At 43.4% G+C, this 25,725-nt stretch overlaps 1 protein-coding gene across 5 annotated transcripts in view; it reads left to right on the top strand.

Moving 5' to 3' along the window:
- The window catches only part of CWF19L2 (CWF19 like cell cycle control factor 2), a 197,014-nt gene that overhangs the window by 118,508 nt on the left and 52,781 nt on the right, over positions 1-25,725 (top strand). For 4 of the 5 annotated variants that reach the window (XM_038371146.1, XM_043504209.1, XM_043504207.1 and 1 more), the window contains one exon: positions 21,620-21,832. In XM_038371146.1, coding sequence (XP_038227074.1) covers positions 21,620-21,832 — 213 coding nt within the window. Of the gene's footprint in view, positions 1-21,619; positions 21,833-22,698; positions 22,927-25,725 lie in introns of those variants that run through there. The other variant, XM_043504210.1, reaches the window with a different exon arrangement.

Below are 25,725 nucleotides of genomic sequence, written 5' to 3'. Positions count from 1 at the left end.
CTGGTAGAATGTCCTTGTTTGGTGAAGGTGGTTTTATGTGTGTTAAGGTGTGTATCCCAGACTTTTCCTCAGAGCATATTCTGTGGTACCTGCATGTCTGGCTGTAGATAGCAGATTTCTTGGTGTGTTTGGTTACTGGATCTGTGAATATAAGTGTGGTGATCCATGGGTTTCTTGAATAGAGTTGTCTGTAGGTTCCATTGTTGAAGGTGATTGTGATATCCAGGAAGTTGATGCTGGTGTGGGAGTGTTCTGGAGAGAGTATGTTGGCTGGGTAGTGGTTCCTGAAGTTGTGATGGAAATCTGTGAGGGAATTTAGGTCATTTGTCCAGAGGATGAAAATATAATTAATGCATTTTGGGTATATCAATGGTTTCTTGATGCATTTGTCCAGAAGTTCTTCCTGGAGGTGGCCCGCAAAGAGTTTGGCATATTGGGGAACCATCCTAATACCCATGGCTGCGCCCATTGTTTGGACAAAGTGTTTGATTTTGAATGTAAACTTGTTAGGGGTGAGGATGAAATAGGTGAGTTTGGCAATGTGTTTTGCCATTGTCTTGTATATATTTGAAGCAGGCAACGATGCCGTGATGGTGAGGATGTTGGTGTATAGGGAAGCAACATCCATGTTGATAAGAATGATGTTCTGAGAGTGGTTGTTAATGTTGCAGAGTTTGTGATTTGAAGGTGATTTCTATAGAAACTGACTGTTAGCAAGTTCTGTCTAATTTCAAACCTAAAGTTTCTAACCATCAGAGGAGTAAACTTCTGGAACAGCCTCCCAAAGGGAGCAATGTGGGAAAATAGCCTAACTGATTTCAAGACTGAGCTTGATACCTTTATGGAGGGGATGGTATAATTAGATTGCCTACAATGGCATGTAGCTCATTTGCAACTGCTAGGAGCAAATATCTACAACGGCCAGAGATGGGACACTAGGTCAGGTTGTTCTCGGTTTTAATAATTTTATTAAGATAACGTTGAAGTAAAAAGAAAACGGTACAGAGTTTAGGCGTAGAAGTTTCTGGTCATCAGGGAATAAGTTACAGATTATCAAGGGGTGTGAAGTTCATTTTAGGAGTGGGTGGCGTAAGGAATACATAATCTGCAATCTCCCCGATTGGGGGTAAAACTTTAACGGGTCAAAGTACAGACATTGAGATATGGGGGTATGTTGTCCATATAATGGCTATGTTCAGGTGTGGAATATAATGAGCGGATACGATGATGAGGATGAATCTACCCTCATTTGGTGGGATTTAATGTTCAGTGAGTTTATGGTTCCAGTTCATATGGTCCAGTGGGGGAAAAAAAAGTCTCTCAGTCCCTTTCCCATGGTTGATGCACGATGTTGTACTGGCTCACACCTCCTAGTACTGTCGGTGGCCAATGATGTGTTCGATGTAGATGTCCCTGGACCATCGGATTGTGTCCGAGACCATGAGGCGCCACGTGAGCCGTGCGTACCATCAATCGATCCTGCAGGTCCGCAGCACATGCTCGTTGCAGGGGTCCCAAGCGCCCAGGGCTCCGACAGTCAGGGCATCCATTTGCACCTCACAGCCCTTCGCTCTCAGGGTGTTGGCCAGGGGGGTGTATTTTTCCAGCTTATGAGCTGGATTCGCGGAAGGCCGGGGTCCTGTTCTCAAAGGAGACCGTGATGTCGATGAGGATGATCTTTTTCTGGTCCTCGTCGGTGACTACCACGTCAGGTCGCAACTGGCTGTCTGTCCCGGGGATGGTGGAGTTCATGGCGACCTCCCCCAGGCACGGTACGATGGCTTTCACCAGGCGATTCTGGATGGCGTTGTGGCGCAGCTGCCAGGCTCTGGAGTGGGGCTTGCAGCTGCACAGGACGTGGTGCAGGGTCTCGTTGGAGTAGCTGCACTTCCTGCAACGCTTGTCTCGGTTCCCGTGGTGGACGGTTCCGTTGAGCGGGACGCAGTTGAGCCGGGCGTGGTGGATGAACCGCCAGTCGGTGAAAACGGGTGAAGCTGCCCTCGGCGAGAAAGTGGTTGCTGGCATCCCACTTGCTAGTAAGTTCGAAGACTTTACCCTGGTCTGGTTTACGCTTCAGGGTTTCCATGTACAACGAGTGGATGGCCGCCTTCAGGGTCCTCTCCAGCATGCCCCGGCGCTCAGGGTGACAATGGTGGTGTCGTCGGACCTGATCTGCGGCACCAGGACTCCCAGCTCCTGGCGCTCCTCGCACCACTCCCAGCAGCCGCCGATGCGTTTCCCCAGGCGATGCGTGGCATTGCGAGCACGGGACCACAGCGAAGCGATGTCGTCACTGTCCCATCCAAATTCGCCATCCAGAAAAACAGCTGAGGAATCTGGTGGTGTCTTGGTTGGAGAGGGCTCTGCCGATCCACTTCTTTGTTGCGTCATGGAGGGCGTTTGCTGCGATATTCCTTACCATGGCGTCGGGGCACATCAGCAGGTGGAAGGCATGGGTGTTTACCACGATGTCACACAGGTCACCCATGCGGGGGATATTGGCATCGCCATGCCTGTGGGCGATATAGACCAGCTCGTTGCTGGCTATCTGGGGAAGGAACAGCCACTTCTTCACCAGCTGCCGGACGATCTTGTCTGCCTTGTTGAGGAGTACCTTCGCCATGGCGGATCCCCTTTGGACGAAAGAGATGCAGGGGATCAGGAAGGTGTTCAGGGCGTTTATCTTCTGCCACGGTGCTAGCAGGGAGGCATCAATCTTGGCGGCATCCTGTAAGATCTCCTGGATGGTGTCCTCGGGTGTCTGTCAGACACGGAATCCCGTCGGCGTGCTGAAGTGCCGGTATGCCTGCCACTCTGCCAGGGGGATGATGGGCTCGCCCTGGATCTGGAACCCTGTCGCCTGCACCAAGTCTCTTTTGCTGCCGTCGATGTGCAGAGATGCGCACTTCTTTGCATTGAAGCGGAGCCCCATCCAATCAGCAGCTTGACTGGTGGCATCTAGCATATGTTGGAGGTTCTCCGTGTCGTCTGCTGTCAGGACCAGGTCATCCGCGTAAGCCAGGACGCTCACCCTCTCGCCGTGGAGGTTGAAGCCATCTGTGTCGTTGGAGATTGCTCGCAGCAACGGCTCCATGGCGAGGTTAAAGATGATGGGGCTGAGGGGACAGCCCTGCTTAACTCTGCTCCGGATCGGGATCTCCGCAGTCTCCCCTTCGACCGAGCGAATGGTTGTGCTTTATCCCTTGTATACCTCTCGGATCACATGGAGGAAGTTCTCTGGCATCCCAAACTCCTGGAGCGTGGCAAAGATGTGGTGGTGGGGCATGGATCCAAAGGCATTAGCTAGGTCGAGCCATGCTACCGTGCACTGCCTCCGTGCCCTTCTGGCCGTTTTGATGGTGGTTTGGAGGACAAAGTTGTGTTCATAGCAGCCCTCACAGGACATGAAGCCTTTCCGGGTGGAGCTGATGGCTCCCCCACTCACTGACCACTCTGTGATCCTCGACGACAGGCAGCTGGCATAGAGCTTGTACGTTGTGGAGCAGAGGGAGATGGGCCTCCAGTTGCTGGGGTCGTCCTGCTCACCTTTCTTGTACACCAGTACCATCATGGCCTTCTTCCAGGAGCTGGGCAGAATTGCTTGCACTGGTTAAAGAGCGTGGCGAGGACCAGGCAGCCAGGATCTCGCTTTTTCAGGAGGCTGTAGGGGATGCCGTCTTTCCCAGGAGCTGTGATTTTTGTTTTTGAGAGTCTGGCCATCACTTTCTTGGGCATAAAGTCAGTTTCCAGGACACCTGTTTCGTTGACACGGGGCAGAGGGCAGAGACAGCAAATTCAAACTGATCACCACATTTGGGGTCAGGAAAGAATTTTCCCCCGGGTCAGATTGTGAGAGAGACTGGGGTTTTTCACCTTTCTCTGCAAGATGGGGCATGGGTCACTTGCTAATATGAACTAGAGTAAATGATGGAGTCTCTGTAACTGGAAGACTTTAAATCATGATTTGAGGATTTTAGTAACTCAGCCAGAGATTATGGGTCTATTACAGGAGTAGGTGGGTAAGGTTCTGTGGCCAGTGATGTGCAGGAGGCCAGACTACATGATCACAATGGTCCCTTCTGGCCTTGGTCTATGAATCCTGATGTTCTTTCAGTAAGAGTGCTGTGGATCTGCGTAGGTTCCCTGGTTTGCATATCTTGGGAAGTATGTAGAAGGTGCATTTGTTGGGATTTGGGGGATGAAGTTGTCTATTTTCTCTTGGAGTTTTCTGAGGAAGGATTTGAATGGTCTCTTGCAACATGCGTTAACTCCTTATGCTTAACAATCTGTTGCACTTTGTACTTATCTGCATTCTTGACTACCTTTCCCAGACCTGAGGAAGAGTTCTGTGTAAGCTCCAAAGGTTGTCTTTCATCAACAGAAGTGGGTCCAATAAAAGATGTTACCTCACCCACTTTGACTCTGTAATATCCTGGGATCAACAAAGCTGCTACAACAACACTGCACTTCTTTATTATTTATTTTTATATTATCATTAGAAACTCTGTTCCTAGCCATAACTTCCTTTTTTGTCTTAACATTTTCCTTTCCCAATCCTGTTCTTTCTACCAGCAACAATTGTTCCGTATACCTAGCTCCTTGTAACTTCTGTCACGTTTTTCCGGGTGTCTAATCTTCCTCTGGCTAAATGCTTAACACAGACAACCTTGTCTTGAGCTAAGGGCACATCTTCAAACATAGATTAGTCTCTTTTATTAGTCTTCACAATTCAGAACTCCCATTTTTCTCTACTTTATAGCCTTGCATCATCCTCAGCAAAGAATTTTCTTCCATATTTTCTATCCAGTGTCTATAAACTTGCCTGTTGCGATCTCTGCAAACTAGCTCACATGCTCCATTATCTTGATACTACCTCAGCTGAAATCTTTGTCTATGTCTTGTATTGCCTTAACAATTCCAATTTCTGGTCCCAACAACTTTCCATGGTCCCTTCATGTCCCAGAAATTTGCCACTAGCTGCCTTCTGTCGCATACCGTACAAAAAGATAGATATAACATCTCTCCCTAACTCCATTTCTCCTCCCTCCAATCCACCCATACGTACATTCTTCCTTAAATAGCTTCATGATTTCCTAGTCTTTTTAGGGTTCAGTTCTAAAGTGTCTTTATTTAAGACTTTGCATTAATTTCCTTCAGTTTACCTTGCAGACCTCTGATAAAATCTGGCTCTATAGAAGTCAATGAAAAAACTCCCAAAGAGCCAGGATTTCATTCATTGTGTCCGTTCCTTTTCCTCTCCCTCCATTCATCCGCCATTAGCCACCACTCTCTTGGTTTAAAAGCCTTCTCTAAAGCTTCTGTTGCCTGGAACCACATTTTTGTACAGTAACGCTTTGCCTCATCTGTACTCAATCTCATTTCAAATCTCATCTGAAAAAGTATCTGAGCTGTGATAATTAACTGGTGATAATTCACCCCTTCCTTTCATTTAGTTTGGGCTATGTAACTGTATGTGCTATGTAACTGTAAAGCGTTATTGATAGTATTTGTATATTTTTCTACAAACAAGTTGTCTGTGAATTTTTGAGGTGGTTGTTGCTATTATATGTACCTATATGTCAGTTATGTTTGTATAAATAAATAAATAATCATTCTGGATATTCTGTGACATCATTACCATAGGATCTAAGCACAGTATTGGACAAACATATGTTAAGTCAGTTCCAGCAACTTATAAAACCTATTGTTCAATTCAAAGTAATACCTTTATTTCAAAATCTTAATGTTAATGGAAAAAATGTTTTCCATCATTTTTAGGACTATTCATTTACTTTTTATTTCTTGCACACCATAGAATCATAGAATATCAGGGTTGGAAGGGACCTCAGGAGGTCATCTAGTCCAACCCCCGCTCAAACAGGACCAATCCCCATCCCAGCCAGGGCTTTGTCAAGCCTGACCTTGAAAACTTCTAAGGAAGGAGATTCCACCACTCCCTAGGTAACGCATTCCAGTGTTTCACCACCCTCCTAGTGAAAAAGTTTTTCCTAATATCCAACCTAAACCTCCCCCACTGCAACTTGAGACCATTGCTCCTCGTTCTGTCATCTGCTCCCGCTGAGAACAGTCTAGATCCATCCTCTTTGGAACCTCCTTTCAGGTAGTTGAAAGCAGCTATCAAATCCCCCCCTCATTCTTTTCTTCCACAGACTAAACAATCCCAGTTCCTTCAGCCTCTGCTCATAAATCATGTGTCCCAGTCCCCTAATCATTTTTGTTGCCTTCCGCTGGACGTTTTCCAATTTTTCCATATCCTTCTTGTAGTGTGGGGCCGAAAACTGGACACTGTGCTCCAGATGAGGCCTCATCAATGTCGAATAGAAGGGAGTGATCACATCCCTCGATCTGCTGGCAGTGCCCCTAGTTAAACATCCCAAAATGCCATTGGCCGCCTTGGCAACAATGGCACACCATACTTAGATTTCTGGAAAATGTTCACAGTATCTTGGAATTTTTCTCACTGATTATCTTAAGTGATTCCAACATCTGGCTAGATGATCTTTCCACCTTTTTTCGTTGTTGCATTTATAATATAATTCAGATCTAACTTTGTCTGATTGGATCATCACCATATTAGGATTTTGCTTTGGTTCTTCCAATATGGTAAATGAGTACAGTAACTCCTCACTTAATGTCCTCTCACTTAACGTTGTTTCAATCTTACGTCCCTGGTCAGTTACAGAACATGCTTCATTTAAGTTGTGCAATGCTTTGCTCTAACGTCGTTTGGCTGCCTGCTTTGTCTACAGCTGGCAGCCCCCCATCAGCTCCTCTCCACCCCCCTCCACAAGCGTCCTGCCCACCGGCAGACCCCGTGGATCAGCACCTTTCCCCTCCTCCCCCCCGTCTCCTGCCTGCAGCAATCAGCTGGCTTGCAGCTTTCAGGAGGGAGGGGGGAGGAGCGAGGACTCGGCGTGCGGAGTAAGGGGGGGGGGAGAAGAGGCGGGTTAAGGGTGGGGGCTTGGGGGAAGGGGTGGAGTGGGCGGGCCGAGGGTTGAGCCCCCCCCCCCGCCCAGGTGCTTGCAGAGAAGGGGAAGCTGCCACTGCTGCTGTGCAACATGCTTCTCCTAGCCTACAACACCTTCAGCCTCCTTGCCTGCCTCATTGGCTCCAGTGGGCTGTGCCTGTGTGGTGTATGGGGAGGGCACCTCCCAACTATAGTGCAGTACTGTATTGTATGGCAAAAAAAAAAAAAAAAATCCCTGGAACCTAAATCCCCCCCCCCTCCCCCTATTTACATTCATTCTTATGGGGAAATTGGATTCGCTTAACATCGTTTCACTTTAAGTCGCATATTTCAGGAACAACTACAACATTAAGTGAGGAGTTACTGTAGTAAAATAGCTGAATAATATTAGCACCATTGGCTCTTTCTGACCATGCTGTACTCTCTTGAAATTGAGTGGTCTCATGTTACTCGTGTTTTGGTCTCCCTTCATGCAGTCAGGTTTTTTCATTAAGCTGATCACTTCTTTAGATGAGCTTTTTGTTCTATTTTCCAGAAGTCTCATCATCTACAGTGCTTGATCCAGAGCTGAGAGAAGTTTGTTTTAGTTAGGTTGACCAGATAGTTTACTTCATCGCTAGATAGAATTCATGGCGGACTTGTTTACTTTGTCTAAAATGTGGGACATGTTTAACAGGATCTATTAATTAGAGTTTGTATAGTTCTTTGAAAATTTAAAAAAAGTATTATTATTAGCTGTTTGGAAGAGAACATATATTAAAATTAGGAATTCCCTTTGCTACTTAAAACAACAAACACAAGGAAAACTTGTTGCCAGATTACCCAATTTCTAATATTTTTCATTTCTAAACTCTCTCTTCTATGGAGGCTAGTAGCAGAGAAGTTCCATATCCACTTCCACCACAAGAATATTTGAAAAATGGTGGTAAGGTTTTAAACTTGGTAACATTGTGCCAATATTCAAATAATAGTCCCTGTAAATATTTGTGGTGTTGGATCTATCTGTAACTTCACGGTGGATCATGAAACCTTTTGGAGTAGAAGGAAAAACTGACTAGATTGATTTGGCATTTGATTTCTGTTTTACTGCTTTCTATTTTTATTATTAGGACCCCATCAGTTGGTTTCAGCAGGAAATTGTTCTGTGTTTTTGTTTTTTGTGTTGTCTGCTCTAGTCTGCAGCTGCCTGATCTTTGCATCCCATGGGTTTAACTTCATGCTCTGAAATCAGAGATTGAGCACTCTTCATCTGTGATTCCACTGTACTAGTTGTCTTCTTTGAAGAATGGATTGTCCTGGTCTCTCCCTTTGAGTTGTATTTGGTGTATTTAAAGAGCTCAGATTCTTGATTTGTACTAAAATGACAGTAAAGTGTTGTAGAATATGCAGTTCATTAGATTCTTATTAGAATGTTGTCGCCAGAATTTCCCCTGGGAGTAATCAATTATGTAACTGATTTTTCTTAGCATTTAATCTGTATATTTTTTTATTGAGAATGGGTGCAGTAGGGAATCTCCCAAGTTTACTTTAATTAACACACAGCTAAAAGTGCAGAGTTGGAAATTCATATTGGTACAGCTAGCACTGAATATAGGTGAAAATATTACAGTGATCTACCTAGCTGCATTAATACATCAATAGCTGAGGAAAGTACATAGTTTGATCACCAGACTTCCAGTCCTGTACTTTGAATTCTTTTGCTCACTCTGTTACATTAATTGTCTGACTTAGGTAAGTCACTTAAAGTGTTGAGATATGGAGATGTTCTAGAAATGAAAAGTCTTATTTAAATATTAATGATAGTGTCATATCCAATTACTTGCATCCCACGAAATGACCACAAAAAGGGAATTGGTAGAAACCTTGAGAGGGTAAAATGGAATTTGTTTCCACCATAAAAAGTTACGTTTCTATAAGATGTTCAGGGACAATGGTTGTCTCCCTGATCCCTTTACTATATGTGTTTTAGATGTAATAGTTTGAGTCCCTACTCCAATCTCAATACAACATACTATTTTAGTTTTCAAACTTCAGCCCCTTTCCTGAGGGGTATTCCTTTATTCTTTACTTAAAATGGCAAACCTAAGAATTAGCCTAAATTTTCTTGTGAGCTCACTGTTCCTATGGATTTTTTCCTGCAAGAACACCTTTTATGTTTTTTTTGTGCTGGCCCCTTGATCACTTTTTACTATTCCCTATTTTTTGTCAATTTTAAGGAGTAATTAAAGAGAATAGTGGAGCTCCCACATGGAGCATGCTTGGGACTCTTTTTTGCATGCTGTTGGACTGGTTGCCAGATAGTTTTGAAACGAGTGGTTTATTTCCTCATTCTTTTTTGGCAGGCAGGTTTGATTTCTAATTTTTAGCAAACTAGAATTCAACATTTTGTAGGAAAAAATAGGCCTTTTAATTGTCTGCAAAATTCCATGGAAACCAAAGGTGTATGGGACAATAGGTAACAAAATAAACATTTATTCCCTTAGCGTGAGTTCTCTTTTCCCCCATACCCTTTAATGATGAGAACACAGAAACTTGCTTTTGACACCAAAAACATTTTTCTTAAATAATTGTTTTCAGGCCCCAGGAATCTTCTCTCCTTTAATAAATGTAGGTCTACAGTAATGTAGTAAAATGGAGCAAGAGAGCATTTTTAAACAGTAAATTTTGTTGTGCAAGAAAGTATATGGAAAAAGTCATATGTGTTTTTGGAAAATAGTGGTATTAGGGAGACCAAACATCCTAAAAATCTGTCTCCAATCATTTGGAAATACACGTGCTTACTTCCTGAACATATTGCTCAGAAGCTGTAGGACTGTATGGGTAGAAGTGTAAGAATTATTCAAGGAATAACTAATATTAATGGTCCCATTTTGCAGGAGAAAACTACTTATCTGCTGGGGAAAATAAGGTCTAAATGTTTTTCATCAGATTATGTGAACAGAGACCCAGAAAGCTCAGGAGATACTTTGCAAATTTTGCTGTATTCAAAAGACTGCATTTCAATTACTGTGGCTGCCAGTTGGGTCAAGAATTACAGTTACTGTAATAAGTTGCCAGATCTGAACATGTCAGGCAAGGAGATCATTCCCAAGAACATTTAGTCTTTAAAGGAAAGAGAAAATGAATTAAGCAGTCATGGACTGTAGAGTCAACTCATGTAAATAGATCAGTGGTTCACGCTGACAGGACTCCATTGCAGAAGAGCCAGTACAAGAGGGACTATCACTCAGAGGTTTCACAAAAATAAAAAGAGTACCTGTGGCACCTTAGAGAATACCAAATTTATTTATTTATTAGTCTCTAAGGTGCCACAAGTACTCCTTTTCTTTTTGAGAAAAAGAAAAGGAGTACTTGTGGCACCTTAAAGACTAACTAATTTATTTGAGCATAAGCTTTTGTGAGCTACAGCTCACTTCATCGGATGCATTCAGTGGAAAATACAGTGGGGAAATTTATATACACAGAGAACATGAAACAATGGGTGTTACCATACACACTGTAAGGAGAGTGATCACTTAAGATGAGCTATTACCAGCAGGAGAGCGGAGGGGGTGCGTGGAAAACCTTTTGTAGTGATAATCAAGGTAGGCCATTTCCAGCAGTTGACAAGAACGTCTGAGGAACATGACTGCTACTCTGAAACCTGTCAGAGGTTTCAGTTTGCTGAATCTTTATTATTTACCCTTAGATGCTAGTTGCACAGATATTTAAGAATCCATGTTCAAAATGTTTGACGTGGTTGACTTAATGTTTTTCATTATGCGAAGAAATATCCTTTAGACTTAAGAGCTTTTCGCTTTTAAGTAAAAGACCCTCTGTTTTTAAAAAGAGGCTTCTCAAATGTGGCCTAAACAAGGAATTTGATCGGTCTGAACGAGCATCATTTGTACAACACATTTAAAGTGGCTTGCCAAGAAATTTCTCAAAATGTAACTTTACATCTAGGTGCCATAGTGCTCCAAGCAAAAAGGACATTTGGTAAATTAACAACCAAATGAGTCTGTATTGTTCTCTTCCCCCCCCCCCCCCAAGATGCTTAGATTTGGGAAGCTGTTTGTTTTATTTCCTATAGGATATAGCATAACTTCAAGCAAACTGCAGAATTGTGCATTCTGTGGAGAAATATAGATTAGTCAGCCGTATGGGCAGTATGTGGGCTTCAGTAGAGCTCTCTGGTGGATATGATAGCACTGATGGGGAACTGACCTTGTATAAAAGGGCAGAACTTCAGGATCTGCAAAAGAAGGGCAAGTGTTTTCAGTCATTCATGGGATGAATCTCTTACCTGGTTATTTGGTTATATCTCTAAACTTGCTTATTTTTCTAAATTCTTGCAAGGTCACTTTTCAATATGACAACAAAGAGAGGGATGTAATTCATACATCCCTAAAAGCTGATTTATTATGCCCATTGAACAAAATACCTCCCATTAACATCTGTCCTGATGCACTAGTAGTCTAATATATATCACTATTTATTACCGATGGGCATTTGCTGTACTAAATCTCTTAGCTGTTCTTGAATTCTATGCCATTTAGATGCAGAACTGATGATGCACAAATCTGCTACGATTCTGAAGATACAGCAGTCTCAAAACCAAAATGTGCTGTACAGTGCACTTTCTGTATTCTTTGTCTTGCCATTTCAATGCAGGAAATCATTAAAATTATTCAAGGTGAAAGTTGCAGTTAATTGTATCTGGAAGCAACCTAAGTTTAGCATAAAAGTATGCAGATTAACATACTGTAGCAGTACAGCATCACTTATTAAATACAGAGTCAGAGACTGTGACCCTCTTCAGGGTGCCCAGTACTGTAAGCCACTGTGTTGCTCCTCTGCTTCAGTAAAGCTGGAACTTAAACTGTGTCAGCTCCCTGACACTCCAGCCTCCTTGCCTTGGCAGCAAATTCCTCAAGACTATGCCAGTCTAACACTTGCCTTGCGGGTAATATTCAGTGAACCTGACAGGTTTCAGAGTAGCAGCCGTGTTAGTCTGTACTCACAAAAAGAAAAGGAGTACTTGTGGCACCTTAGAGACTAACAAATTTATTTGAGCATAAGCTTTCTTGAGCTACAGCTCACTTCATCGGATGCATTGCCAGTGTGGTGTCTCTGCATATTCCAATCCCTGTCATTGCACATTCACAGAAATTACCAAGTCCACCTCTAAACAGACAGTGCACACAGCAGCCTGTTAGTGTAGCTGAAGATGCACGCTATACAGCACTGAGTTGAATTTATAATAAAACAAGAATCTTTATTAGTAAAGAACATAAATTTTAGTGATATTAGGAAGAGAAGAAAGTTATGATTACAAATAAAACAAAAATAATTTCTAGTCACTAAAGCTTAACTTCAGTAAGATACAATCTTTGCATAAGCAACTTTATGACTTACATCAAGCTACCAGCCCTTTAGGAAGGAGGATCCACCATTCTTAGAATCGGTGGGTGCTGATTCCTTTGTCTCCTACATGATGCATAACAAAGGAGTCCCCCTTCTTCCCTTTCATATCATATTAAAATGTATTCTTTGAAAAGTAAAACCAGACAAAGTTCCTTTTCCCTATTGTAGAGTAGCGACCGTGTTAGTCTGTATCTGTAAAAAGAAAAGGAGTACTTTTGGCACCTTAGGGTATGTCTACACTATGAAATTAGGTCGAATTTATAGAAGTCGGTTTTGTAGAGAGCGTTTTTATACAGTCGGAGTGTGTGTGTCCCCACACAAATGCTCTAAGTGCATGTAGTCGGCGGACTATGTCCACAGTACCGAGGCAACCGTCGACTTCCGGAGCGTTGCATTGTGGGTAGCTATCCTTCAGTTCCTGCAGTCTCCACTGCCCATTTGAATTCTGGGTAGAAATCCCAATGCCTGATGGAGCTAAAACATTGTCGCGGGTGATTCTGGGCACATATTGTCAGGCCCCCGTTCCCTCCCTCCCTCCGTAAAAGCAAGGGCAGACTATCGTTTTGCTCCTTTTTTCTTGAGTAACCTGTGCAGATGCCATACCACGGCAAGCATGGAGCCCGCTCAGCTAACTGTCACCGTATGTCTCCTGGATGCTGGCGGACGTGGTACTGCATTGCTACACAGCAGCAGTTTATTGCCTTTTGGTAGCAGACAATGCAGTATGACTGGTAGCCGTCGTCGACATAGTCCTGGGTGCTCTTTTAACTGGGTGCCTGGGCAAACATGGGAGTGACTCAGCCAGGTCATTTCCCTTGTTTCGTCTCATGGCGATTGAGTCCTACCGGCAGTGCACTGTCTTTTAATCTGCAGCTAGCAGAAGTTGATGTCCAGTAGTCATACTGCACCATCTTCTGCCAAGCACTCAGGAGGTGACAATGGCTAGCGGTCATACTGCACAGTCTGCTGCCAGCATGATGTATAAGGATAGATGAAGTGGCTCAAAAAAAGAAATAGACCAGATTTGTTTTGTATTCATTTTCTCCTCCCTCCCTCTGTGAAATCAATGGCCTGCTAAACCCAGTTTTGAGTTCTATCCTTGAGGCGGCCGTTCAGTTTCTCGCAAAGCCACCCCCTTTGTTGATTTTAATTCCCTGTAAGCCAACCCTGTAAGGCATGTCGTCAGTCGCCCCTCTCTCCATCAGGGCAACAGCAGACAATCGTTCCGCGCCTTTTTTCTGTGCAAACGCCATACCACGGCAAGCATGGAGCCCGCTCAGATCACTTTGGCAATTAGGAGCACATTAAACACCACACGCATTATCCAGCAGTATATGCAGCACCAGAACCTGGCAAAGCGAAACCAGGCGAGTAGGCGACGTCAGCGCGGTGACGAGAGTGATGAGGACATGGACACAGACTTATCTCAAAGCACGGGCCCTGCCAATGTGGGCATCATGGTGCTAATGGGGCAGGTTCATGCGGTGGAACCCCGATTCTGGGCTCGGGAAACAAGCACAGACTGGTGGGACTGCATAGTGTTGCAGGTCTGCGACAATTCCCAGTGGCTGCGAAACTTTCGCATGTGTAAGGGCACTTTCATGGAACTTTGTGACTTGCTTTCCCCTGCCGTGAGGGGCAAGAATACCAAGATGAGAGCAGCCCTCACAGCTGAGAAGCGAGTGGCAATAGCCCTGTGCAAGCTTGCAACGCCAGACAGCTACCAGTCACTCAGGAATCAATTTGGAGTGGGCAAATCTACTGTGGGGGCTGCTGTGATGCAAGTAGCCAACGCAATCAAAGATCTGCTGATATCAAGGGTAGTGACCCTGGGAAATGTGCAGGTCATAGTAGATGGCTTTGCTGCAATGGGATTCCCTAACTGTGGTGGGGCCATAGACAGAACCCATATCCCTATCTTGGCACCGGAGCACCAAGCCAGTGAGTACATAAATCGAAAGGGGTACTTTTCAGTAGTGCTGCAAGCACTGGTGGATCACAAGGGACGTTTCACCAACAGCAATGTGGGATGGCCAGGAAAGGTACATGATGCTCACATTTTCAGGAACTCTGGTCTGTTTCAAAAGCTGCAGGAAGGGACTTTCTTCCCAGACCAGAAAATAACTGTTGGGGATGTTGAAATGCCTATAAGAAAAGGAGTACTTGTGGCACCTTAGAGACTAACAAGTGCTCCTTTTCTTTTTTGCGAATACAGACTAACACAGCTGCTATTTTGAAATGCCTATAGTTATTCTTGGGGACCCAGCCTACCCCTTAATGCCATGGCTCATGAAGCCATACATAGGCAGCCTGGAGTAGTCAGGAGCTGTTGAACTACAGCTGAGCAAGTGCAGAATGGTGGTAGAATGTGCATTTGGATGTTTAAAAGCGCGCTGGTGCAGTTTACTGACTTGGTTAGACCTCAGCGAAACCAATATTCCCATTGTTATTACTGCTTGCTGTGCGCTCCACATTATCTGTGAAAGTATGGGGGGAGACGTTTATGGCAGGGTGGGAGGTTGAGGCAAATCGTCTGGCTGCTGGTTACGCACAGCCAGACACCAGGGCGGTTAGAAGAGCACAGGAGGGTGCGGTGCGCATCAGAGAAGCTTTGAAAACCATTTTCATGACTGGCCAGGCTACAGTGTGAAAGTTCTGTTTGTTTCTCCTTGATGAAATCCCCCGCCCCTTGATTCACTCTTCTTTCCTGTAAGCTAACCACCCTCCCAACCTTCAATCACCGCTTGCAGAGGCAATAAAGTCATTGTTGCTTCACATTCATGCATTCTTTATTAATTCATCACACAAATAGGGGGATAATTACCAAGGTAGCCCAGGAGGGGTGGTGGAGGAGGGAAGGACAAGGCCACACAGCACTTTAAAACTTTAAAACTTATTGAATGCCAGCCTTCTGTTACTTGGGCAATCCTCTGGGGTGGAGTGGCTGGGTGGCCGGAGGCCCCCCCACCACGTTCTTGGGCGTCTGGGTGAGGAGGCTATGGAACTTGTGGAGGAGGGCGGTTGGTTACCCAGGGGCTGTCATGGTGGTCTGTGCTCCTGCTGCCTTTCCTGCAGCTCAACCATATGCTGGAGCATATTAATTTGATCCTCCAGCAGCTTCAGCATGGAATCCTGCCTCCTCTCATCACGCTGCCGCCACCTTTAAGCTTCAGCCCCGTCTTCAGCCCGCCACTTACTCTCTTCAGCCCACCACCTCTCCTCCCGGTCATTTTGTGCTTTCCTGCACTCTAACATTGTCTGCCTCCATGCATTCGTCTGTGCTCTGTCAGTGTGGGAGGACAGCATGAGCTCAGAGAACATTTCATCGCGAGTGCTTTTTTTCGCCTTCTAGGGAAGAGAAGATCCTTTGATCCTTGAAACACATGCAGCTGGTGGAGAAAAAATAAAGGGACAGTGGTATTTGAAAAGACACATTTTATAGAACAATGGGTACACTCTTTCACGGTAAACCTTGTTGTTAACATTACATACATAGCACATGTGCTTTTGTTACAAGGTCGCATTTTGCGTCTCCTCACCGCGTGGCTAACAGCGGGGAACATTTCTGTTCAGCCACAGGCAAACAGCCCAGCAGGAATGGGCACTTCTGAATGTCCCCTTAAGAAAAGCACCCTATTTCAACTAGGTGACCATGAATGATATCACTCTCCTGAAGATAATACAGAGAGATAAAGAACGGATGTTGTTTGAACGCCAGGAAACATACACTGCAATGCTTCGTTCTAAATAATAAGCTAAGCAATAATAATAGGCCAGCAATGCCCTCTGCCATGTACATTGGCCAAACTGGACAGTCTCTACGTAAAAGAATAAATGGACACAAATCAGACGTCAAGAATTATAACATTCAAAAACCAGTTGGAGAACGCTTCAATCTCTCTGGTCACACGGTTACAGACCTGAGGGTGGCTATTCTTCAACAAAAAAAAAACTTCAAAAACAGACTCCAATGAGAGACTGCTGAATTGGAATTAATTTGCAAACTGGATACAATTAACTTAGGCTTGAATAGAGACTGGGAGTGGATGAGTCATTACATAAAATAAAACTATTTCCCCATGTTATTTCTCCCCCCACCCCACCCCCTACTGTTTCTCAGACGTTCTTGTTAACTGCTGGAAATGGCCCACCTTGATTATCACCACAAGAGGTTTTCCTCCTTTCTCCCCCCTCCTTCCTGCTGGTAATAGCTCATCTTAAGTGATCACTCTCCTTACAGTGTGTATGATAAAACCTATTGTTTCATGTTCTCTGTGTGTGTATATAAATCTCCCTATTGTATTTTCCACCGAATGCATCCGATGAAGTGAGCTGTAGCTCACGAAAGCTTATGCTCAAATAAATTTGTTAGTCTCTAAGGTGCCACAAGTACTCATTTTCTTTTTTGTTCTACAGTGGTTCCCGAGTACATGCTACTGGCCTGGAGTGGTAAAGTGTCCTACCATGTTTGATGGAATAAGGCTGCCCTCCCCAGAAACCTTTTGCAAAGGCTTTGGGAGTATATCTAGGAGAGCCACGAATGCCAGGGAAATTAATCATTAAACATGCTGGCTTTTAAACCTTGTATAATATTTTAAAAGGTACACTCACCAGAGGTCCCTTCTCCGCCTGGTGGGTCCGGGAGGCAGTCTTGGGTGGGTTCGGGGGGTACTGGCTCCAGGTCCAGGGTGAGAAACAGTTCCTGGCTGTTGGGGAAACTGGTTTCTTTACTTCCTTGCTGTGAGCTATCTACAACCTCCTCCTCATCGTCTTCCTTGTCCCCAAAACCTGCTTCCGTGTTGCCTCCATCTCCATTGAAGGAGTCAAACAACACGACTGGGGTAGTGATGGCTGAACCCCCTAAAATGGCATGCAGCTCATCATAGAAGCGGCATGTTTGGGGCTCTGACCTGGAGCGGCCGTTCGCCTCTCCGGTTTTCTGGTAGGCTTGCCTCAGCTCCTTAAGTTTCACGCGGCACTGCTTCGTGTCCCTGTTATGGCCTTTGTCTTTCATGCCCTGGGAGATTTTCACAAATGTTTTGGCATTTCGAAAACTGGAACATAGTTCTGATAGCACAGATTCCTCTGCCCATATAGCGATCAGATCCCGTACCTCCCGTTCTGTCCATGCTGGAGCTCTTTTGCAATTCTGGGACTCCATCATGGTCACCTCTGCTGATGAGCTCTGCGTGGTCACCTGCAGCTTGCCACACTGGCCAAACAGGAAATTGAAATTGAAAAGTTCACGGGCCTTTTCCTGTCTACCTGGTCAGTGCATCTGAGTTGAGAGTGCTGTCCAGAGCAGTCACAATGGAGCACTCTGGGATAGCTCCCGGAGGCCAATACCATCTAATTGCATCCACGCTACCCCAAATTCGACCCAGCAAAACTGATTTCAGCGCTAATCCCCTTGTTGGGGATGGAGTAAGGAAATCGATTTTAAAATCCCTTTAAGTTGGAAAAAAAGGGCTTCATCGTGTGGACGGGTGCAGGGTTACATCGATTTAACGCTGCTAAATTCGATCTCAATGCCTAATGTAGACCAGGGCTTAGAGACTAACAAATTTATTTGAAAAAAGAGTACTTGTGGCACCTTAGAGACTAACAAATTTATTAGAGCATAAGCTTTCGTGAGCTACAGCTCACTTCATCAGATGCATTCGTGAGCTGTAGCTCATGAAAGCTTATGCTCAAATAAATTTGTTAGTCACTAAGGTGCCACAAGTCCTCCTTTTCTTTTCCCCTGTTGCTTGTTCTTGAGGGTGCAATCACCAAGCCCATTCTTTATCCTCTGCTCAGTTTGCTTTCTTGAGCAGCTTGATCACTTTGTTTACCATAAATGCAAATGTACTTTCACTGTCCTTTCTTGTAATCAAGCCATGCTGTTTTGTTACCTGCCTGCTAACTTGATTCATGCATATAAATCCACGTTCTTTTGTCTAGGGCAGACTTAGGGTTGCCAACTTTTTAATTTAAGAAAACTGAATACCCTTGCCCCACCCCATTCCCCGCCCCTTCCCTGAGGCCCCACCCCATCTGAGGTCCCGCTCCCACTCACTCCATCCCCCTCCCTCCGTCGCTTGTTCTCCCCCACTGTCACTCACTTGCTCATTTTCACTGGGCTGCAGGAGGGGGTGAGGGCTCCAGCTGGGTATGCAGGCTCTGGGGTGCGGCATGGGATGAAAGGTTTGGGATGCAGGAGGGGCATCGGGCTGGGGCATGGGGTTGGGGTGCTGAGGGGTTCAGAGAGTGGGGGGGCTCCGGCCTGGGACAGGAGTTTGGGGTGCAGGAAGGGGTTCGGCGATGGGGCAGGGAGTTGTGGTGTGGGAGCTTCAGGTGGTGCTGACCTCAGGTAGCTCCCAGGAAGTGGTGACATGTCCAGCCGGCTCCGAGGCAGAGGGGTGGCCAGGGGGTACTGTGCACTGCCCCCGCCCACAGGCACCACCCCCCCAGCTCCCATTGGCCATAGTTCCTGGCCAGTGGGAGCTGTGGAGCCGGCACTTTGGCTGGCACCTGAAACTGGGGCAGTGCACGGCGCCCCCGACTGTCCCCCTGCCTAGGAGCTGGAAGGACATGCAGGCCGCTTCCCAGGAGCCAGGCACGGAGCCTGCCTGCCTGCCCCACTGGTGCTGCGGCCAACCTGACTTTTAGCAGCTCAGTCAGCTGTGCTGACTGGAGCCACCAGGATCCTTTTTCAACTGAGCGTTCCGGTTGAAGACCAGATGCCTGGCAACCCTAGGCAGACTTGTTTATCAGCTACCTCCACAACATGTTTAAGTACATATTTCCAGTATACATACATAATTTTTTTTTGCAACCTATACATACGTCGTGCAATAATATTCATGACCAGTTTACATACAATACCTTACATCACTGACTAAATACTCTGAGCACACCGCATTGAGTGTGCCCTTTGCTGGTTGGCATAAAGAGGTTCTTAGGGTCACAGAGACCTAACAAGAAAGCTCCTCCTATTAAATTTCTGTAACCAGCTCAATAAATCACCTGTTTTTATTGATGGTGGCTAAAAATACTTATTTTTTGTTTTATTGTGATTTTTTTTAACCTTGCCCCACTCTTCAATTTTTCATGTCTTCTTTTAGAAATTAATTGACTTAGTTTACGGTGGCAAATACTGAAATAACTGATAAATCTTCAGTGTTGTAAAGTCCTTTCTTTTGAACGCTTTTTTTTTTTTTTTAAAAACCAACCATGTATTATTGAATATAAAATCTTTGGACTCTAAGAGAGCAGCACTTTTAATATTAATAGTACATCACATTTTTAAAAATGCATAATGAAAAATTTTGTGGGCAAGTAATTTTAATGCATTCATAACAAATCTTTGCTAATTATACTTTTTAAATCAGTATCACTGTATGGTACAGAGGGCAGGAAATGGGAATGCAGAAAGGAATATATACCATCACTCTGCAGGAATGGCAGAATCAATAACAAAAGACTAACACAGCATTGTAGCATTTTTTTTAAATATAGAAATAATACCTTAATAGAGAAGTTCTTGATTTTAAGAATTTAAAAGAAATTCCACAAGAAGTTTCTTTATTGCACACACAAAAAAAGAAAGAACGGGAGATTTGCAGAAAAATTGTAATTCTAAAGATGATGCAAATGATATTTTTATATAATATTGTAAGTATATTGTCAAGATAAATAGAATTAGTTGTATAGATGGTGCAGTTCACACTCTGATCGGTACTAAATGTGGTGCACACAAATTATAGGGATTTTTGCTGTAATTTATTTGAAAAATGTAGAGGAGCATCTGTGGGTTTCTATGGAAACCATGCTGAAACCTAGGTACCACAAACTTTTAGATATCACTCTGCAGGGAATCCAACACTTTGACAGCTTTTGTTTTATGTACTGGGGAGTCTACTACAATTTTACAGTTTATGACCTAATGACTTAAAAGCTTTCAGTTTTTTCCACCTAGAATCAGATAATGTGTATATAAAATGTCTGTGAATAGAGAGAGTATATTTTTATTTAGGTTAAATTAGGCTAGAGAATCCATGTTTGTAATAGTTGCTTGCAAGGAAGAATAAAAATTGAGACTGAAGATAACATTTTTACATAAGTGAGCTAAATACTGTTTAATTGGTAAGGAGAGTTAGCATAGGGGTGTATGTGCAAAATATGAATGTTAGCAATAGAGTTGTGTATTTCAGGACAGATGATTTTATGGGCACTGTTGGTAGTAGAAGGAAGAAGGAAAAGAGAGTACTAATAAAATCTGTTTTGAATGTATTCTCTCAACATAAAGAAAGTGCATGTAAATAAGAAAAAAGTTTTCTATTTGTAGTTTTTACTCCAGTGGTAAGAATTATTCTTAAAAGGTGCCAAGACTTTTTGTTTTTTGTTTTTTTTACAGAAACAATATCCATATCATATTTATGTAGCATGATGTAAAATTAGAGAGAACATACAGGTGGTTAATGCCAAGTAAAACTCAATGGTATTTGTTCTGTGAAAATGAGATATTTAAAAAAAAATTACCATGAAAAAGAATTGTACAGAAACCTATTTATATTTACAGTATTGGACACATGTCCCATTTTAGGTACATTTGGGAATCACAACAGATACTAAACAAAAGCTTCCAAAGGTCAAAATTATCAAAAAGCACTGGATGAAGTTTGTATATCAATTTAAATTTAAGCTATATAAATTCAAGGTATCAGACTAGATATTTGCCACTCCAGAAGGAAGTTTATCTTGAAACGGAATGTGATGATATATTCTGCTTGTTTATATCATTCAACTGAATTTTTGCTACTTTATCTGTCATGGGTATCGTATGATTGATGTCAGTTGACCCAAGCATCTCATAATTGTGTCTGGAAAAAGCCACATGAAAGGAAAGACTGCTGTTGCTAGATGCCATACCTCTCTGGTTAAGTAAAGAATACTAGAATGTCCTACATAATTCTAGGTTTCAGAGTAGCAGCCGTGTTAGTCTGTATTCGCAAAAAGAAAAGGAGTACTTGTGGCACCTTAGAGACTAACAAATTTATTAGAGCATAAGCTTTCGTGAGCTACAGCTCACTTCATCGGATGAAGTGAGCTGTAGCTCACGAAAGCTTATGCTCTAATAAATTTGTTAGTCTCTAAGGTGCCACAAGTACTCCTTTTCTTTCTACATAATTCTAGTTCTTTTCTATTCATTTGTACATATATATTTTTTCTTTGTCTCTTTAGTTTTCAGAAAAAAGTGATAGAGAGTACTACACACTGGATGACATGTTTGTTTCCAAAGCAGCTAAGGGAGAGCGGAGTGGAGAAGAAGAGGAAAGACACAGAAGAAAAGCAATCTATCAACATCATCAGCTTGTTGCACGTATGGAGAAGTGCCCATATTGCTTTGATAACCCTGAACTTCCAAAACATCTTATTATTGCAATTGGCATCAAGGTAAGAAAGTAGCAATTTGACGTGAGCATGGAAAGAAATAAAGGAAGGCAGTTTAGTGCTAGAATTTCCTGAGATTAAAAATAAAACTGTATCTTTGGCATGATTTATTGATTCACGTGTTATTTTCCTGGCCCTTCCAATTAAACAGAAAGGAAAATTCCTCAAGGGTGAGGTAAAAAAATATGAATCTGCCTTGCATGATGAAGTTAATACTCAGAACTTGATCCTCTTCAGATTTGCAGATGATCTTGGTATCTATGGGAAAACCTCAGGGGCACTGCAACAATGATAAGAGCAGAACAGGTAGATTACAAAAGGTAGATGAATATGCAAAAGACCAAATGGGGGTCAGTGTGAATAGATTAGGGTGACCAGATGGCAAGTGTGAAAACTTGGGATGAGGGAAGGAGTGGGAATAGGTTGCATATACAAGATAAAGCCCCTAATATTGGGACAGTCGCAATAACATCAGGACTTTTGGTCACCCTAGAATATATAAGAAGAAAAAAAGTTTACTTTGGGTAGGAAGGAATTAGAAGCAGTTAAGAGTAAAGTATAATTCAGAAAGACAAAACAAGGTTGAGTGGAAACCATTCAGAAGACAAAGTATCACGATAATTACTCTTCAATTAAATTAGCCCTAATCTTGTTTAGAAGTTGGAGAGCATATGGGGTGTAAATTGTACCTTCTCTTTTGTCCCAGTAGGGATTCACATTTAGGGGCTGATAGGCAGTGTTGTTGATAACTCTTGGTGTTTCTGTTTGGAGGAAGAATAGCTTTAATCCCTGTTAGGGGTTCTGTACAAGCTCCTTAGGCAGAGGCTGCCTGTGTGTTAATCCATACATCTCTTTGTCTTTGCCACCAGAGAGGAGATTACAGACTCTCCATCACTGCTACTTTGCCTTCTCCTCCATGCATCACCTATATCAGACTTTCTAATACTGGGGCAGAAACCTTGACTGAATATAACCCTTTGTTTCCTGTATGGTTCAAACTATAACACACAGAACAAAACGTGAACATTTACCAAGAAGATAGGATACAGGTGCCAAAAAAACAAAAAAAGGAATTACACAAAGATGGCATTGTATGGCATTGCGTGGAGAAACATGAAAATAAATAAAGGACTAAATCTACAAGGAGTGTAAAAAAGCACAGATGTTCAATAGGATTCATACTTTCTAAGGCCAGAAGGGACTGTTGTGATCTTCTAGTCTGACCTCCGGTATAACACAGGCCTTAGAACTTCCCGAAAATAATTCCTTTTGAACTACAGCATATCTTTATTTTTTTTAAATGTTGATTTAAGAATTGCTAGTGAGGGAGAATCCAACACAACCCCTGGTAAATTGTTCCTGATTAATTACCCTCACTGTTGTATGCAGTGTAGTTGTAGCTGTGTCAGTCCCAGGATATTAGAGAGACCAGGTGGGTGAGGTAATATCTTTTACTGGACTTTCCAGCTCTTCATTCTGCAATACGGCCAATGGGCTCTTCAGTCTACCAGACAAAGGTATAACACAATCTAATCGCTGGAAGTTGAAGCTAGACAAATTCCAATAGAAGATATTACCTCACCAACCTTGTCTCTCTAATACCCTCACTGTTAAAATTTTAGGCCTTATTTCCAGTCTCAATTTATCTAGCTTCAACTTCCAGCTATTGTATCATGTTATGCCTTTGTCTGGTAGATTGAAGGGCCTATTGGCTGTATTGCAGAAAGAAGAGATGGAATGAACTAAACTTTTGCTGAAATGGACACCCATGAGAGAATGAATATTAAGGACCAGCACTAAAGATGTTTGAGAGATTAGAAGCTAGTCCAGTATCTGCTTGGCTACATCTAGGACAGGTTGAATTAACCACCACTACCATCTTTAAAAATAGATATTCTCTATTTTCAAAGCTCAGTGTCAAAGCTACAGTTTTTCTGAATTTGGAAATTTGAGCGAAGTGCCTTTTAGACTTCATTAAGGCTATTCGGTCAAATGAAGGGATCACTTCTCAAGAAGCTGAACTCATTTGTCCCAACACTTTTAATTGTGCTGGCCCAGAAAGCAAAAGATGCTAATGAATGCATAGATTCCACCAGAGTTGTGTGCATTTGCATCCTTTATCCTCCCCCTCCCACCACCACACACACAACCTGTAGTGTGAGAGTAGATCCAAAGACAGCTATAACTGTTCAGAAGGCTACAGTTAGATTACTTTACAGCTACACGGCATAGATTGAATCAGGTTAGCATGAAATTTCAGTTTTGATTAAATGCATCTATGTTTAGCATTACCAGTATATGGTATAACATATTGGCTGGCATCTTTTTGATGAGAACTGACGCTGTATTTAGGAGAAGAAGGGCCTTGGAATGTACAATGAAAGATGTTGCAGTAGCATGTTTTGTAAGATATAATCATCACACAAAATCACTTGTATCACATATTGATTGTAGAGAAATGCTAGTCTCTCCATAGATGAGACTGAAGAGTTTTTATTGTAAACTTTATTATAATCTTTACTCAGGGGTGAAAGTAACTTAAGGGACATACTGGTCTGCAGGGTGGCTGGGGTCCTGAGCAAGGTGGAGGGGGGGGCGGCTCAACCAGAAGTGGCAGGGCTGGGTTCAGGCTCCCCCAGCTAGCCCTTCAGCGCAGCCCAGTGGTGATTTAAAGGGCACAGGGCTCCTGGCCACTGCTGCCAGCGCTACCCTGGGGCTGCGGCCCTTTAAATCACAGCTGGAGCCCCAGGACTCCTGCCTGCTGCTGCTACCCCAGGGCTCCACCAGTGATTTAAAGGGACAGAGCCCTGGGCCCTATAAATTGCCGCCAGATCCCTGGGGAAGCTGCCCCCTGCCGGTACGATTGGCTGTGTACCAGCTCTTACCAATACGCTAGACCAGACAGTACCGGCTTACTTTCACCTCTGTCTTTACTCCCATTTTAATATCAAAATTAAAACCAATCACACTAAAATTTCACAAGTGCAACTTGTGCTGAAATAGAGCAATTAGGTAAAGTTTGAGCTAAATTAAATACTTATTTTAGATGTATCCATTCAAAGCCTTTGGTAAATGTACATGTGATGGGTTGGACACCCTTCGCCCCGGGAAGCCACCTGATGTACTGGGGTTTCACTGAGCCCACCTGCTCCATTGGCCTGCGCTCCCTCTCCCTGTTATGCTGCATCAGGCTCTCCAGCCTCTGGAAGCATACACACACAGGCATGGACGCACCACCTGTAGAATCACACAGAGTCTGCAAGATTCAGCTAGAAAATTGCCCTGCACTCAAGTGCACACCTCCTTTGGGGAGTAAACCCAAGTCTGCACAGCACAAGCTCATGAAAATTTACCCTCTCCCTCAATGTGGAGAGAGGGAGAGATGAACAGCTTCTTCCCCCCCCCCCCCCCCCATATGAATGACAAACTGGATTATGTTATAAACAAGAAATAAGTTTATTAGCTATAAAAGGTAAATTTTAAGTGATTATAAGGGATAGCAAACAGAACAAAATAGATTACCAAGCAAATAAACAGAACACGCGTACTAAGCTTAAGATCTTAGAGACTGGTTTCAAGAAGTAATTTCTCACCCTAAATCTTGCTTTTGGGCAGGTTGCAGAAATTCTTGAAGTTTAGCTATCCTGCTTGCAGCTTAAATCTTCAGGCATCTTATTCACAGACTAGATCCCTTTTCCATCCTGGGTTCAGTATTCCTCCCCCTTTCCCTTTGTCCTTGTTCCTTAAGTGTTTCCAGCAGTCATCCTGGGTGGGGATTCAGTGAAGGGTGAACCCAGATCAACTTACTCCCCAGCCTTAAATAAGATTTACATAAGGCAGGAATCTTTTGTTTCCCAGTCTTGACCTCTCCCTCCTTTTAGTGGAAAAATTACTAG

This window comes from Dermochelys coriacea, chromosome 1, assembly GCF_009764565.3.
Source record: "Dermochelys coriacea isolate rDerCor1 chromosome 1, rDerCor1.pri.v4, whole genome shotgun sequence".
NCBI lineage: Eukaryota > Metazoa > Chordata > Testudines > Dermochelyidae > Dermochelys > Dermochelys coriacea.
Note: the sequence above shows the minus strand (reverse complement) of the source record. Positions and strands in the feature narration are given on the sequence as shown.